General features: G+C 31.8%; 2 protein-coding genes across 6 annotated transcripts in view; one reads left to right on the top strand and one right to left on the bottom strand.

The window, feature by feature from the left end:
• The window catches only part of LOC140437292 (mitochondrial 2-oxoglutarate/malate carrier protein-like), a 44,502-nt gene extending 43,997 nt beyond the window's left edge, over nucleotides 1-505 (bottom strand). The window contains exon 1 of the mRNA XM_072526727.1: nucleotides 248-505. Coding sequence (XP_072382828.1) covers nucleotides 248-306 — 59 coding nt within the window. The 5' untranslated portion in view covers nucleotides 307-505. The remainder of the gene's footprint in view (nucleotides 1-247) is intronic.
• A 6,422-nt stretch (nucleotides 506-6,927) lies between these two features.
• The window catches only part of LOC140437293 (zinc finger-containing ubiquitin peptidase 1-like), a 52,128-nt gene continuing 40,041 nt past the window's right edge, over nucleotides 6,928-19,014 (top strand). Inside the window, exons 1-2 of one of the 5 annotated variants that reach the window (XM_072526730.1) lie at nucleotides 6,928-7,121; nucleotides 7,172-7,426. In XM_072526730.1, coding sequence (XP_072382831.1) covers nucleotides 7,182-7,426 — 245 coding nt within the window. In that variant the 5' untranslated portion in view covers nucleotides 6,928-7,121; nucleotides 7,172-7,181. Of the gene's footprint in view, nucleotides 7,427-19,014 lie in introns of all 5 variants that reach the window. The other 4 variants (XM_072526728.1, XM_072526731.1, XM_072526732.1 and 1 more) reach the window with 4 other exon arrangements.

Consider the following 19,014-nt stretch of genomic DNA (forward strand, 5'->3'; position numbering starts at 1 on the left):
GTTTTCAAATTTACTTTACCCTTCAAAAATCGAATTGCGTAAGTATTTTGAAATGAATATGTTTTTATGTACAGAACATTTCAAATTGCTAAAATAAAATATATAATTTAAAAGTAAAAGTTGCATATTATAATCAGTATTGTAAATTTGAAAATATCCAATATAAAATGTATCTTAAATAATATGTGAAATGTTAATTGATTTAGTAATTAAAATATGTAATGAATTAGATATCATTAAAAATTACCCTGCAGAAGCTCCAAACACGAATTTCAAAACATTAGGGATAGTCTTTTGCTCTGACATTTTGTACTCGAATATTTGAATTTTCCTGAACTTCGGCAGATACAAGGGAGTCACGACGCGACAGAGGTGAAAAAGGTCACCGGAGCGGAATTTTTAAGTCTCAGTATACTGATATATCAGTATTTATAATTTTAACATTTGCCAAGCATAAGTTCAAACGCGAAACAACTTTTTGAACTAATCTTGATCTGTCAAAACAGACTGTCAGTGTCAGTGACATAGGTTTTCCTTTCTTACAAATTATTTCATGCATCAGTACCGGGCTAAGTATCAACGTATACGCACTATCATAAATGTGTAACAAAAACAAATAGGAGTGTCAATGTTTTTGTAACAGGTATAATTTATGAGCTTATAAAAACAGATTTAAAAAAAAATAAATGAAACAAATGAACGGGGTACTGTGGGTTACACAGATTACCAGAAATACAAAGAAGAGAATTTATAGCACCTTGGTACGCAGTATAATGACCAATGGAGCAGAGAATTGGGTAATAAATAAACGAAACAGGTCCAAAATCACAAACTAAAATGGAGTTCATGAGAAGAAGCAGCAGAGTGACCAAAATGGATCGCATCAGAAATTAGGAGATAAAACGAAGAATGGCAGTAGAACAAGACATACTCAGCTACATCGAAGAAAAACGTTTAATTTGGTATAGACATGTGAGAAGAACAGATCATACAAGGTGGATAGCAAAGATTTCGGATTGGAGCCCAATATTAAGGAGGAAAAGAAGTAGACTCCGAAGATCATGGAGGGATGAAGTGGACGAGGCCATGGAAAGACGAGACCTTAGAGATGGAGAATGGCAGAATAGAAAGGACTGGAGACGTTGGCTGAAAGAAGGAAGGCGGCGAGAGCTGTAAAAATCATTATATGGATAGATGGAGAAAAAAAAATAAGGTTTTCGAGGCTAACTCCATCCTCACTTCCTGAAGAAAGTTACATTAGTCGCCACATAAACTAGAACATACAGTTTTACATCGACGTTATATGAAAGTGTCTTCGATGGGGGATGGGAGGAAATATTTCATGATCTCTGATCTTTTTTAATGCCATTGTTTTTAAAAGAATATCATGACGATGTTTCACATCTGCCAGTCGTTCTGTGACGACCACGATAGTTTAGGCTACGAAGTCAAAATATCGTTTTTTTTTGTTCCTATATCCATTTAATCACATTTTACACTCCACTACAATTAAATAGGTCAACATTTTTAAAACCTATGGTCTTACATATCTCTTCTCTTGTTCTTCCTAAATCAGGCAAAACACTTGGTATTCTGCTACTTGCTCGTGAGAACTTTGTACGTAACATTGTTCTCTCACTAAACTCTTCAAGAAGTGCTATAGAAAAGCCAGCAATTTTCTCATGGGGAATTTAAATATTTCTGAGGACTAATTTTAAATAATAGGTCGTTTTTATTTAATGCACTTATAAAGTCGGAAATAAATGTTCTTCTCATCCCATATGTTATAAACTTGGGAACAGATACTTTTATACATTTTTTTTATTTTTATTATTAAAACAAATTCTAATATTAAATCAACTGACAACACTGTACACAACTGTACAGCGTGAAATTAGTATTGGAAAAACTTTCGAACGATAAAGATGGATACACGGCCACAGAGGGAGGATCCTCCTGCTATTGCTTTGTTGCGAAGTTGTTGTATTTTATTCTGCTACATAGGTTTTAAATCCATGTGTTGACAAACTTAAGGCAAATGTATGTTACGCATTATTTTTATAAAAAAGGTTTACAAATAATAATTGAGATTATTGGGATAATTATTAAAATAAATCCAAAAAAAACGAGGCTTATATGCCAAAAAAATCGCTCGACTTTTATTTTATAGGTAACTAAGGAAAAAAAGTGGCTACCAACATGGCTTACCTTGATGTCGTTAAAAACAATTAAAAAACTGGAACTGTCACTATCACTGTTACCACCATGTTCTAGAATCAACGGTTCAACCTTGACCTCAATAATATAATTAAGTTCCCAGAACTTTTTTTCTACTGTAATATGCACATGCTTCACACAGTTTATCTATTTCTCCGAAGTAATGTCGTTAAGGGCATCATTTAAAAGGATTTTGACATTTTGACATCACATCAGCTCAATTGGATTAAGCTCACAATGATACGCTGTCAAACGCAAAACGGTTTTATTTTGAGCTTTTGCCACCAATAACATATTTATTATATTCAGCCTTACGCGGTGCCACTAATTGTAAAAGTTCAACCTTAAGCATGTCCTCATCGAAGTCGATATTTTTGGATCGTAGCCAGTCTTTTATTTTTTGCTTTGTCCATGCTGTAGTAGGTACTTTCTAACTTTTTTGCGAATGGTAAGGAGCATTATCGAGAACTATTCCACAGTGGTCTTTTAAAGGGGGCAAAATTTTTGCAAACCACTTGTCAATTCCGTCGGAGTTCATTTCCTCATAATAGTCGCCACTCTTTTTTGTTAAAACATCCATAGACTACCTTCTACAAAGCCTGTTTCACTCCCAATATGTATAATAATCAGTATTTTTCCCTTGCCAGATGGATTTTTGAGACCTGCTGAAAGACCTTACAAAAACGCCTGCCTGTAAAATTTCACCGTTTCGTCGACCCCCACATGAGATTTTGTATGCCCTGCGTTTACCTACGTTTCAATTAAATAATAAATTTTCTTGTTTTCCTCCCAAAATTTTGTAATGGATTTTAAAAATTTCGTCTCCATTAAATAATCTCTTCTCGTTCTAATAAAGCACTGTTTCTACCCCTAGGTACGTATTTAAAATCTAATGATTTTAGAAATTTATGGAAAGCACTGCGTTTAAAATTTGGTAAGCTTTCGTTGTCGTTAAAAGCTACAAGAACTTTGTCTATAGTTATTATCTCGTTTTGAAAAAAAAAAAATGATGTGCAATTCGTCGTATAGCAATTTTATCAAGATTGTCTATTTTGTGCAGTATGTTTTTTCTAGGCTTGTTCTTTTTCGGTGAAGAAAAAGGAAAATCCTTATGTACTTTTCTATTCCCTAATAATTCTGTACGCAGAAGCTTTACCTACTCCGTTGGTAGAAGCAGTCTGTTTAACTATTTCCGATATTAAAGCTTCAGGACGCGATTCCATTGTAGATGTATAAATATTATATATAACCCTTTGTTCCGTGCTACTAAGTGCACGTAATTTTGACCGCTTTTTAGGAGTAAATTCCTCTGCAGAATCCGTAGAACTCGACATTGTTTGTAAAACTATAAACTAGACCGAAAAACTGCAAACAGTGTAAATACGGAGTGGTCATCTTCTCAATAAATATAAAAGCAGACTATAAGAAGTATAATCACGCAATAAGTTCACTTAAACGCTCAACGAAAATGTGCAATCACCATGAAAACTATTTATCAACTACATTTAGAAGACAGGTTGCAGCGTGGACGTGATTGGTCATAAGATTTATTGTTGTTATAATTGTTTATGTCAAACAACACATTGTTTTTATAAGGGACTACGACTACGTGCTTTTTACATAATTTTTTTTTAGTTGATTTCATCAATTAGAAGTATCTTTGTTTGTGTTTAGATTTTTGAGTTCGTATTTGGCGATTTTTATTTCATTATGAATAGTACCATGTTACATATTGCTGTTTATTTTTAAAATGTTAAATGTTATGTTAATTGCCTTGTTGTTTTGGAGTGCTACGTGCTATCTTTTGTCGTTGGATAAATCTCAGATAATTGTTTCAATTAATTTCTCCATTTTGCATTTCCTGTACCATACTTTATTTAGAGGCCGATACAGCTCTTTAGATAGGCACTGGCTTGCTTGCTAAGCCGGATGGCCTGGGCTCGATTACTTCACATGCACCAGAAATGTTTCTATTTTTGAAGTTATACTTCTATACGCGCGCTCCACGTTGGAAATTTGTATGGGAGTGAATCTGTGAAATCATTACATATGTAAGATAATGAGTAAGAGAGAGACAGAAGATATATTTTCTGTCTCTTCCTCTCTCGAATATAAAAATGTTCCTTTTGTATACATAATTTAATATTATATATATTATATAAAGATATATATATATATATATATATATATATATATATATATATATATATATATATATACATATAATATTATACATATAATAAAATATTTATTAATATTATTATTTATGTGATATGTTTTGTATCATTTATTAAATGTTCATAATTATATTAGTCTTTTGTATTTCAAAATAATAATCTCAATAAATCACTGTATGATCCAGAACTGTCAATTTTGAAATGCGTTTGTGGCATGTCCCCGGTAGTATAGTAGTCAGTATCTCCGCCTATCACGCGGGAGACCGGGGTTCGATTCCCAGTCGGGGAGGACTTTTTTATTAATATTATTACATTATTGTTATTTTTAAATACTTATGGATATTGCATTTTAATTTGTATTGTATTATTATATGGAATTATGTTGCACTGTATTGTAGTGTATTTTTTTATGTATATTATTGTCATTTTTACATACTTATGAATATTGCAGTTTAATTTGTATTGTATTATTATATTAATAACAAAATAAACAATGAGTTTTACTGCAGAGGATCTGTAAAAAAAATTTTGCATTCAACTCCTTTCATACATATATGAAAATAAAAATATACATTTTCATCAAAACATTGATTCAATCCTTCATTGTTAGTAAGTTGTTATTAATTCTGTTTCTCTTTCTGCTATGTCCTACCTATAGAATTACATATGTACCTAATGATTGTGCAGATTGACTCCCAAATAAATTTGTAACGGCGAATGCGTGTATAGAAGTATAACTTCCACCGGCAGTCCCACTGGACTGCCACTCCCGTTTTTTTAATTTAAGTGAGCCACCAACGAGCTTCGGGGAGCACGCAAATCAGTTTGTAACCGCTATGTTAGTAGTCGTTAACCCTAAAACATTAGCCAGAAGGTTATATTAAGAAGATGCGTGATTTACAATAAGCCAATTGACTGCAGTACAATCGGTTATAGCAATAAACGGCGTCCAAATTAATATGCTTTATTTACGCTGTCTATGCTACAGAAATATTTCCTGTTCCCGGCACCCATGTTAGATACACTTATTTGTCCCAAAAATTTACTACAGATATGGTTACAGTTTTTCCCAGTTCCTTTATGAGTTACGGTGAATATAACTTTGCACTGAAGCATTTGAGATATATATCTGCATGATTTTCTGTGAGATTTTTTATTCTTGATGCAATCATTAAAGATATTTCCCCTAGTTTTTACCGTAAATAAGGTCATTTTTGTTATGAGTGTAGTTTGTTGTTTTCTAAGGTTTTCAATAAACGTTAACTTCATGTTTCTGAAAGTTTCATTTATATATTCCAGAACATGACTTAATCTATAAATTTGGATAATAAAATCCACAATATTGATGATGATCAGTCCCTCTTGAAGTTACCTTGAGAATATACCATCTGGTTTTACTGCTTTTTCCACACCTAAACCCAATGAGATATTATATATAGACCCAGCCCAGCAGCGGGCTAAGCTTGATATATATGCGGGTGTCATAAAGACCTATCGCTTGGAGGTTTGATGTATGTTTACTACAACAGTGGCGTGCTGATTTATTTTATTACGAGTTTAATTTTATTAGTCAAAAAGAAATTTATGAAACAAAATTAGGTAGAAAAATCATATTTAAATGATTTTAATACCAAAAAACAAAAAATTTCATTGAAATTAAGTATTTTAAATGTATAATAGTTTATTTATTAAATAAACTAAACTCCTCCATTGACTACATAACAAATAAAGTAATATTCTTAGGCAAGGAAAGAGGGGTATTGTTTATAAAACAATATACATTTCACAAATGGCTTACCTATAAATTGATATTGTTTTTAGCTAAATAGTATAGGCCTCTCATTAAATAAAAAAACAGTCATTGACAAAAATTATCCTATGAAAAATTATATAATTGAAACACAAGTCCATTCAATATTTTCCTTCGCTAGGAAAGAATTTGTTATTACATCGTACTAAAAAATAAAACATATAAATAATAAAAAATATCAAAATAATAATTAAAAAAAAAACAAAAAAATTAAAAATATAAAAACGAATTAAAAGAAAAAAGACAAATTTTGTTTTTAAAACTAAAAACATAAAGAAAAACTTGTAAAATTATTGTTAAGGATATTAAAAATGTAAAACAAAAATTACAAAGTGCAGAAATTCTCGATCTCAAATAACAAAAATTGGTTAGGCGAATGGATCCAGTAACAATCAGTAGTCATATTTCGAATCATACACATACATACATTCAAATGTGTGTAACGCCTTCAATAGGAAAAATTAATGAAATAAGTATTATTTCGTGGTAGGGTAAATGCGCCAGTAATTACGATATGCCAATCTTTACTTCAATCACATTGGGATCAAAAATAGCAGTATACAACATTAATAATACTGTACATAAATTTTACCAAATGGGTTAGTACAACTCTGTTGGGAGCGTATGTTGGTTAAATCAATTTTGGGACAGTAGAGTAGTGGAACACGCACGCACCAGCTGTTTTTGACATTTGATGTAATGATCACTATTCATAAAGTAGGATATTGAATGAGTAGGCAATTTTTTATGCAATTTTGTTATGGGGGTTGCCAGAAATTAGGTCATGAAGCACTTTTCTTTCTTCCGTATTCGGACTATTTCCTCAACCAAAATCGAAGTTCCGCAATCAAAACAATTGTGATCCAATGAAGAAAGAACTTGAAACGTAAAGTAAAAATATCATTATTAGTTGTAAAGTATGATAACTGTTATTGTTTATTTCAATTCTAATAATATTTATTTTAAGATAATTTAAAATGGCTAGTAATATACCAGACTTTAGTCATTGCTGTGAGATTTGTGGATTGGAAGGCCTCTCAGAAGATGAATTTAGGATTCACACTCATACTGCTCACGTTGAAGCTAATGGTGTATGCCCTTTTTGTGAATTAGCTGCTACTTCTGTGGCAGAACTTATTTTACATGTCAATCAAGCACATTTGGATTTTCTAACGCCTGAATCAGAACAAAATATTAGCTTTATAGATGATCCTAGCCCCAGGTAAGTACAACCCTACATAATTTTACATACCAATTTTATGTTTGTTCAATGTCATGTTATTTATTCAATAATAACTCAGTGGCCTACTTTATGCATGTACTTAATATATTTCGAAATATGTATAAACTAAAATATTAATATGTGATACAGGATTTGAATTAACCAGGAAAATATAAAACCTGTTTGATTTAATTTATTTTCTAATATTAAGGCTCAGGCCAGTTACCTCAAATGGTACAGTGTCGTGTCACTATCACTGGAGGCCCAGGTTTTTTTTCCGTAGTTCGATTCAACCTGAAAAAAATTAGTACTTTGGATAACACCAGAGGTAATAATAGGCAGTTGAAGCTTAGCACTAGCACTATGTTCTTTGTCTACCATAGGACTAAGAAATATCAGATTATAAAAATACATCCTGCTATACTCCTTAGTTCACTACTTAGTACTGTAATGGGAGACTATTATTAATATTGTGGTTCTGTAAAAATCAAGGCTACAAGTTGCAAGTCATTTCATTGTAGAACAAGTTTTTTCCCATCTGTCATCAATATTTTCTAAATATATTATTTTTTCCTCTTTTTTAATTGTCATTTTAGAATGTTGTATACTATTGAAACAATCATAAAGATATAATATTTATGTTACTGTAAAACTTTTTTAATATATGAATAAGAATATTGTTTTAAACTTGTGTGCCAAAAATATCATGTATATTACCTACACAAACACCCCAGTTCTATTATACTTATTTGTTTCATTCCTTTTTGTAACCCTACAAGGGTTTTCAGCTATTACTTATATTTACGCAATAATCTGCTGAATACACATATTTGTTTCACTGCTCATTTTTTTAATTTGTTTCATATTTTATATTTTGTATATACTAAAACTCCAGAATTTTAAAGACAATGTGTATTATTATTATGTGTGCTATAATTCTATAAATATGAGAATATGAGAAGAATCAAACTTATTGACCTCAAATATAATTGTAAAAAATATTTGTTCTTTCATTAAGATCTTATGACTAAATTTAAGTTTGGCTAGGTGTATTGACCCAAATTATATAGGATTTTGGCCATACCAAGAGGACATATGTACCAAGTTTCAAGACTCTAGACTCAAATTCAGTAGTGTTCTTTCTTACAAATGCAATCAAACTTATGAACAGAACGAAAAACCACCTGTCGGGTCCATAATAATTATAATTTAAGTGTGTTGATGGTAATTAATGTTGCTATTCTTTCTGTGATTCCTACATATTCTTCAATTTCATAATGCATATTTTTTAAATAGGAGAAGACTTACCCCATCTAAACTTTCATTATCTCTAACTTTATGGTATAGTATGTTCCCAGATTGTTGCCATATGTAGTCTTTGCTTTTCTATATTCGTATTTCAATCATGTCAGATTTTAGATGTTTAGCTACAAGTCCTAACAACTATATATATATATATATATATATATATATATATATATATATATATATATATATATATATATATATATATATATATATATTATATTGGGACAAAAAAAAAATAATTGCATAATTCAGATAATTGACAGTATATTTTTTTCTAATAACATTTTTTAATCTATTAGTGTATTTTAATCTAGTAATGTACAGCTGGTTCCTAAAAAACTGTAACTCTTAGTAAGATTTGATTATTTTGAGCAGTGTATTTGATTGGTCTGACATTATATTATATTTATTATGACAGGCAAATAATAAAATAAACAAACAAACAACAAGCATTTTATAAAGAGTATATAAATGATAGTTTTTACATAAAATAGGGTTGTTGTTATTATTTTTATTATTATTAAGGAATAAAACAAACGGCTTGGAGGGAACAAGAAACTCTCGAAAGAAAGCGAGGGTCTGGAATTTATATATATTATATAAATATATATATATATATATATATATATATATATATATATATATATATATATATATATATATATTTATATAATTTATATAAATATATATTTATATAATATATACCAATCAACAGAGGAGTTCGCCAGGGAGATGTTATCTCACCAAAGCTATTCACACTTGGACTTGAAGACATGTTCAAAGACATTAACTGGGCAGATAAGGGAGTAAATGTTAATGGAAGAAAACTGAGTCATTTAAGATACGCTGATGACATTGTAATATTCGCTACAAGTTTCGAAGAACTACAGACCATGATGACGCAACTATTTCAAGCTTCGGAAAAAGTAGGTCTTAAGATGAACTTGGAAAAAACAAAAATAATGACAAATTCACAGAACATTCCAGAAATATCATTGAACGACATAAATTTAGAAACAGTAAGCGAATACATCTACCTGGGACAGATAATGAAAATTAACAAAGAAAATCAAACTGCCGAAATTACCAGAAGAATAAGGTTAGCGTGGGCAGGATTTGGAAAACTGAGTTGGATCTTGAAAAGCACTAAAATAGAACAGTATTTGAAAACCAGAATTTACGATCAGTGTATCCTCCCTATACTCACGTATGGTTCACAGACGTGGACACTTACCGAGTCCAATATGGATAAAATAGCAAAAGTACAAAGAGCGATGGAAAGATCATTGCTCGGGGTGAGACTTATAGACAAAAAAACAAACAAATGGATTAGAACATGCTGCCAAATTAAAATGGAGCTTTGCAGGACACAATGCCCGACTGAAGAATAAGAGATGGAACCATGAAATACAACAGTGGAGGCCATGGTTAGGAAAGAGAAGCAGAGGAAGACCACAAATGAGATGGGCTGATGATATTAAGAAGATCGGAGGACACAACTGGAAGCGAGTGGCGCAAAATAGAAGACACTGGATTGATTTGGGGGAGGCCCATGTCCAAAGTTGGATTACTGAAGGCTGAAGAAGAATATATATATATATATATATATATATATATATATATATATATATATATATATATATATATATATATATAAAAATTGTATATGAATGCAATATGAATACAATTAGAATTCATGTTTGTAGCTCTTTGCTAGCATGTGGAGCCATTTTTTGAGGTTGAACAGAATAAGTTATCTGACAAATTTTAAGATTTGGCAGTGACAGTGACAGTATATAAATAATAAGTATTTATCATTCAAAATACACTGCTCAATTTTCTACAAAATATGCTTTAAGAGTCATATCAGTTTTTTAGGAACCAGCTATATTACTGTGTATTTTTTATAATTAGTTAATTACTAATAATATAGGCTCAATCAGACACAAAACAAAATATACTCACACTGACAGAACTAAATTAACATTAAAAATTTTTATTGGCAACTAAATATTGGGACATAGAATGAATATTTATTCTTAAAACGAAGTACCATCGCCCTTATGACTTTGTGACCGCTTAAATTCTGTTGAGCATTAACTCGACTAAGGACCTGTACTATTTAGGGGTAAATTCATTCCAAATCTGCTCTATTTTGTGCTTTAAATTCCTGTTATGTGCGTTGTGGGTTGTTCCTTAGGGTGTTTTATTTTATGTGATGTTGTTTCAATGACATTTAGGTCAGGACAATAAAGAACGTTTATATTGTGGTTTCCAAACCAGTACGTCGGGATAGCTCCATTCTACTGAAAAAAATATAATTCTCGACAACATTTAATTTCCCAATTCTTGGCAGTAGGCTTTTTTGAATTATTTTCTCATATTTTGCAGTATTTACGGTAACCTCAATAAATTCAAAACATCCTACCCTTAAACACCCATACAACTCCAAATCATCTCTCCTTTAGGAAGTTTTACACCCTGTTTCAAACAGTTCTTATGAAAAGCATCAAATTTTAATTTGTCACTAAAAATTACTCAGGACCAATATTCTTCTAACCAAGAGATTTAAATTTTGCTCACATAAGCATGGCTTGCTTTCGTTTTGTTGTAAGCTTGTTCCGTTTTCCTCTGCTTTTAAGAAAATATAATTTTTTAAACTATGAGTAGTACACTTTTAAATTGTTATCTGTAATTTAACCTTTAATCCAGATTTAATTATTCGCTAATGAAAGCATTCCCTTGACAAATTTAATTCAGTTTTACTTTTTAATAAACTTTTAATAGTAATTTAGTAATATTCCCTTATTACTAGCAGAAAATAGTTTTTGGTGGCCCAGGCTTTTAACTTTGTGATCTAAGATACTTTCTGTTTTCACATAATTGTTAATTATATTGTACACTGTAGTTTTAGGAATATTAAGTTCATCCACTTCTTTACGGATTATTTTATCGCGACAATGATTTTTAATCACTATTTTATTGAAATAATTAAGCAATGTACTCAATTTGACAACAAATTAACTGGTCTTATTTTGTTTGGTTTTTAGCAGTTATTCCATACTGTCCCACTATTTAGTTTTCACTAATTTTTACATATTTTGATGATCTTTATTAGATTAATAGGTTATATTGGGTTGTATAAAAAATATTGATGGTGTTTTGTGATTATTTATCATTTAAAATATTGCTTATTTAACCAATTCGCCCAGTCTGATATGATTAATTTCCACCAATTATTTTTATTTCACTCCTGTGTTGTCTTATGGAACACGATGAAGGAAATCGGAATAACTCAGAGGTTAATAGAAGCCGTAAAAAACCTTTACAACAACAACAAGGTAAGAGTTAAAATCGGCAATAAATACTCCAACGAATTTAAGACCACAAAAGGCTTATTGCAGGGATGCTCTACGTCTCTGACACTGTTCAAGATATTCTTCGAACAAATATTAAAACCATGGAAAAGGAAATGTGAAGGGATGGGAATACAAATCCGGGACAACTTCTTGTACACATTAAGCTTTGCAGATGACCAAGTGGTAACGGCTCAAGATGAAGAAGATCTGTGCTATATGCTCCGAAAATTAGAAAAGAAATACACAAAAAATGGACTGGAAATAAATCTAGAAAAGACCGAATATTTAATAACAGAGCAAGAACCAGTGAGAAACTTGGAAATGGACGATAATAGGGAAATTAACGGCACTGACATTCAAATATTTAGGATTCATACTCTCAAAAAATGGAACTACTGAGCAAGAGATAACCAGCAGATTAGCACAGACAAGAACATGTATTAAACAAATGAACGGGGTACTGTGGGATAGACAGATTACCAGAAATACAAAGAAGAGACTTCCTTGGTACGCAGTATAATGACCTATGGAGCGGAGAATTGGGTAATAAATAAACGAAACAGGTCCAAAATCACAGCAACTGAAATGGAGTTCATGAGAAGAAGCTGCAGAGTGACAAAAATGGATCGCATCACAAATGAGGAGATAAAACGAAGAATGGCAGTAGAACAAGACATACTCAGCTAATCAAAGAAAAACGTTTAATTTGGTATGGACATGTGAGAAGAACAGATCATACAAGGTGGATAGCGAAGATTTCGGATTGGAGCCCAATAGGAAGGAGGAAAAGAGGTAGACCCCGAAGATCATGGAGGGATGAAGTGGACGAGGCCATGGAAAGACGAGACCTTAGAGATGGACAATGGCAGAACAGAAAGGACTAGAGACGTTGGCTGAAAGAAGGAAGCTGTAAAAATCCTTATATAGATAGATAGTGTTGTCTTATAAATCATCATGTTTATTTTTATTGAACATAATTGTCTGATTCCAATATTTTTGTAAATGTGTAAATGTTCTTTAGAAATGCTGCTTTCTTATACTGACATTTTACCTTTAACATCTCTAGTGAATCGAGGCGTTTTAATTTGAATTTATTTCTGTTTACTGTTTTAGAACCTACTACTTTGTGAACTGATTCTAATATATTACAAAACTACTCTCTTTCTTTGCCCTTACATCCACCAGTTTTGGCGCATTGACAAATTTTCAGACAAATATATGAAAAAACACTAAATGAAAATAAAATTAGTAATAAAACTTGCGAAAATAAGTAAAAAACTCGGTAAGGTACTCGGAAAATTTAGTTATGTACATACAAGTATTAAAACTACTGTTACATATTGTTCTAAGATGTAGGTACTAAACATCTTTTTTCATTAACTGTCGTGATTCACAGAGAATTATTAAAAAAATATTTAAATCTATGTATGTATTTGTATATACGGGTCTGTTAAAGTTGATAATTCTTACCTTCTTTATCTTCACTCTTCCAAATAAACTTTCACATAATTTTCTGTTGTTTTTTATTTTGAATTTGTTCTATCTTCCTAAAATCATCTTATGAGTCCTTTTGCAAGAAACATCTTCAGTTATGATAGTCCAGTATTGATAGTTGTTTGATGATGGGATGTGGAATTTCATTTTCACATTTAACTTCAAATGATAATCGAACAGTTAAAATAACAAAAGGATGGAATATTAGAAACAACAAAATATTTCCAGTGAGATACTTCTGATGATCATCTTATATTTATGCTATTTGCTTATGGTATACACACTACACTCAAGATATTAAAATGTGTAATGTATTGTGAATTTTCATTAATAAATGCAAACATTAAAGTTACATTAAATAAATTACAAAATTCCTACAATGGGAGTGCATAATCCTGTTTACTAGAAATAACCAAATAGGAAAATAATTAGTGCTTTATTAGAAGTCATTATCACGATATATTTCTAAATAATTTTATTTTGTCATTAAATGGATGTCTGCATATTGAATTGATATGTAATAAAAATTCCAGCTTTTCATGAAAAACGTGTAAAAAATGAGCGGTAGACAATGGAAAATAGTGGCATAGGACCGACAAGAGTGGAAGGCAATGGTAAATGCAGCGGCGACGCACGAAAAGTTAAACACTATTGATAATGATGATGGTAATATGTAATAAAATGGAAAAATAATCCATTTAATTTGTTATTAAGGACCTACCGGCCCTTTTTAAAATCATGTTATATGTTTTCGTGTCTGTCTGTCCATCTGGATGTACAATAACTAGTGAAGGAGTCCTGTAATCTTGAAGCTTGGTATATGGGTTCCTCTTGCTCCATTTAAGAACCCTATTGCCTCTTGCTCCATTGAAGATCCCTATTGCCTCTTGTTCCATTGAAGAGCCCTATTGAAGTTGTCAATAGGTCAAAGGTCACAAAATTTGCGTGATAGAGGGGACATAGAGGCTTACTTGGTGTATACAATATAAGGTGTATTTTAGTTTGTCCTATTATGTAGTTGTTAACATATTAGGACAAACTAAAATACACGCAATAATCAGATAGTTGACAGTTTATTTTGTTTTAATCATGTTTTCAATGTATTACTATATATTTTTTATAATTAGTTAATTACTAATAATATAGGTTCAATCAGCAACAAAACAAAATTATACTTACTCTAACAGAACTAATTAATTATAAGCAATGTTTATTTACTTCTAAAACAGAGTAGCATCGCCCTTATAGTTTATGGCCCTTAGACTATTATTTACTCGAATAAAGATCTGCTCTGTTCAGAGGTAAATTGCAAATCTGCTCCATGTTGGCTTTAAGTTCATGTAATGTTCATCGTGGGTTATGACAATTAGGTCAGGACTGTTAGAAGACCAAGAAAGGACATTTATATTGTGGTTTTCAAACCAGTTGTTTGCGATTTTGGCCGTATGACAGGCCGCTTCTTCCTGCTGAAAAATATAATTTCCGCCAGCATTTAATTTCATAATACTTGGTAACAGGCTATTTTGTTGGTATTTGTTGACATTTCGCAGTATTTACGGTACTCTCAATAAATTAAAAACATCCTAACCCTGAAACTGCCATACAACCTCAAATAATCACCAATTTTGGAAATTTTACGGTCAGTTTCGAACAGTCTTTGTAAAAAACCTCATTTTTAATGAGAATAACTCGTTTGCGGTAATCATCAACACATATGTCGCATTTTGATCACTAAAAATTACTCGGGACCAATCTTCTACTGACCAAGAAAGTTTAGATTTTATCCAAATGAGTCTGGCTTGTTTTTGTTTTGCTGTTAACAATGGCTTTTGACTAGAAGACAATATGTTAAAATATATTAAACTACTAGTAAACTTTTGAGTTGTTACCTATCATTAAACCTTATAAAACTTTAATCCAGATTGATGTTTCTACTTGCGATATTTCCTTGATAAATTTAATCCAGTTTCCTGATTCCATTCAGCTGTAACTTGCCTATTTCTTCGACCTTTTTTCAAAGTTTACTAATATTCTATTTCTAGCAGAAACTAGTTTTGGACGACCCGGGTTTTTACCTTTTTTTATCTGAGATACTTCATGTTTCATTATAATGAGTAATTATCTTCCACACTGTAGTTTTATGGATATCCATTTCATCCGCCACTTTAAGGATTGTTTTATGGCGGCAATAATTGTTAATCACCAAGTCACTAATTTTTAAATTTGTAGAGATACCAGGCATTATTTTATTGAAATAATACAGCGATTTTATACGAAATAATACAACTTCTCTTCGTTATTAATGAACATAAAGCGACATACGAGATATCACATGACAGTAGAAATATATATAATTTGCTTATTCCGTTGGTCTGTCTGTCTGTCCGTAACGAAAACCCCAGCGCCGGCATTACATCATATATATCCGTTGTTATTGGTCAGATTAAAGCGTGTGATACGTTCAATGAAAGGGGGGATAATGATTATATTAAGACATAAAAAGCAAACAAGGTGACTACCAAAGGGCACTACACCTTATCTTCGTTATTATTGAAATTATAGTGATAGAAGATATATCACATGACATTATGGATGATAAGAGACACACTATAAGATAAATGTGCTTTTTTGACCTGAAGAAGGCCTCTGACTGAGTACAAAATAAACAACTGATCGAATCCTAACATGCGACATAGCAAATGAAAGGGGAAGGAATAACGTGTATATTAAGATAAATAGAAATAATAAGAAAAAATAAATTAGTTTTTAGCTGTTGCCACCCGTGGAGAAACGATGACGACTATTAGACCGAAGTCTGTTTGTCACTAAGTGGCAAACACGATACTATAGCTTATCTGTAGTGTACCTTTTTGTGCGCCTTTAAACGTTTTATTTTGCATTTTTCATATTCATTCATAATATCAAAATAAATCTGCATAGAATATTTTTGGTGTGACATAACAAAAGCATAATAAGTTTGTAACGTTGAATTCTCATATCTGATTGGGCATACAGTCTATTGCAGTATTTTGTTATATCAAAGTCTGTGTGGCAAGTTATGGTTATTAATAGGTTGCGATGAGCACATAAGCAAGTTGTCTTCGACTTAATGTTTATATGGATATCGCACAATTACTAGCAAGATGGCCAGTCCAGCAACATCAATCGACTCATCCATTTCCAAGACGAAATTTGTTATTTTGAAGCTGTGCCACCAGTTCTTGTTTTATGTATCCTGCGAAATCCCCAATCCGTTGCGAAACTGTATTATCCTAAAGCGTGACTGTAGAACGATGCTTTGCAGGTTTTTCTTCGAGCATACATTGTGTTATGTCTACCACACATGGTTTACTTAACTTTTCAGCGATTGTGTTCGTTTCGCTGCTTGGGTAATGCAGACTTTCTTCATCTGCCTTGTCCGTTCCGAACGTTGGCAATCAACATGGCTATTCTGACTTTGTTTACGGCAGATCTGAATAGTTCAGCAGATGACAATCCGAACCATTGCCGCAAGTTTTGTAGCCACGAGTGTCTTCTCCTCCCTGGATTCGTTCTGCTGTCTATTTTCTCTTGAACGATCAGCTGTTGTACTCTATATTTATTATGTCTCATAACGTGACCCAAGTATTCCAACTTTCTTTTCTTTATACTTATTTCTACCTCTCTCTCTTTACCTATTCGGCGTAGTACCTCTTCGTTGGTCACGTGCTCAGTCCAGGATATACGTAATATACGTCGGTAAGCCCACATTTCGAAGGCCTCTACTTTTTTCATCAATGTTGCGGTCATTTTTAACGCCTCTATTCCATATAACAAAACCGGGAATACATAACATTTCAGAAGTCGAATTTTGAGAAGTAGGGTGAGGCTTTTAGAGGTGAAAATTTGCTTCATGCTAGTGAACGATGCTCTTGCCTTTTCTACTCTTATACGTATTTCCTTCGCTTGATCCCAATTTAAGTTAACTGTTGTTCCTAAGTAGATGTACGAATCCACGTGTTCAATTCTTTCATTGTCAATGCAGACCAGACAATGTAATTAACCGAATATGACCGTGACGCTTCTGTGACCTTTTCATTCACAGTCTGAATCGCATACGTCATAGTTTTTTGGTTTCTTAATAGTTGTTCTTTTTTTAGCACAAAAAATCCTTTACTTTGAAGTCGGGATGTACAGTTTACTCTTAAAAAATCAGAATATAAATAGTTATAAATAAAAACATTTTTACTAACAATCGTTATATTTGTTATTTGACAATTAATTATCTAAACCAAAAACGTTGTTGTCTGCTTATTCTCGTTTTTTAAAATAAATGTCACAAATAAATTCAAAAATCGATGTAGACAATATTTTTAAGATGCCTTCACGAAACGAAACTGATATAGAGTAAATAATTAAGAAATCTGTTAATTTGTGCTGACCAAATTTTAATTTGCTAAAAGGTATAGTGAATACGTCAATTGTTACAGCTGTCTCACTGTAAAGAACCCCATATTATATTACCCATTAAAATGTATGGAGAGCTATCAAAATGTCGTGGACCGATAATATTTTGATTTTCTCATTAGTCAACGGCGTATTTGATTTTCACCTCGTACAATTATTAAATGATGTTACATTTATGAGTCACCCTCCCCAATTTCTTGTCAGAGTATAGTACCCTATATCAACCTACGGTGGAGAATTTTGGACTGTGTCAAATACAGAAATTTTAAACCCTCCGAAAGGACTACCTAAGATGATCATGGCATTCATACAGGTTTTAAAAATTAAGAGAATTAGAAATGAAGAAAAAAGCCGTACAAATATGTAATGAGCATGCTCAATGAGGGATGGCCAAATGTACTAGTACATTCTTAAAGAATAAGGAAAATAAGACATTCATGAACATGAATGAAAAAAGTGGATCTTGCGATGTAGGAAAATGGCCTCGAGGAGGGTGATTGGATAAATAGGCGCAGATGTAGATTAAAATGCAGGAAGGTGCAGGCGCCGTAGAAACCCCGGCAGTGTGTACAAATATGTATCCGTGGCGTGATCGGGTCTCTTTAGCAAGCATTATTAACGATATAGCCTAGCAACATTTTAGTGCTGTAACTTTTATGTTGTAACGGGTAGCTCTGTTAGACACCAGACTTACTAAATTGTAAAAGACATGTTTCATCTAAATAAAAATATATTAAAAAAAAAATAAAATTAACTCCTATACAGGGTGAGTCATAACTATTAGGACATAGACTAAGGACAGGTTATTTGGACCAAAATATGGCTATTGGGCCAAATATGCCTTAATAAAATGTTGCTGAGAAAAAAGATACAGTTAATTTTTGTTTTTCATTTTTTGCTAATAGTTTCCCTGTATATTTATAAATTGCTATCAAAATTGGCACAGAGGCATAATCTTAGACAAGAAATAGTATTTTATTT

Source organism: Diabrotica undecimpunctata, chromosome 3 (assembly GCF_040954645.1).
Source record: "Diabrotica undecimpunctata isolate CICGRU chromosome 3, icDiaUnde3, whole genome shotgun sequence".
Taxonomy (NCBI): domain Eukaryota; kingdom Metazoa; phylum Arthropoda; class Insecta; order Coleoptera; family Chrysomelidae; genus Diabrotica; species Diabrotica undecimpunctata.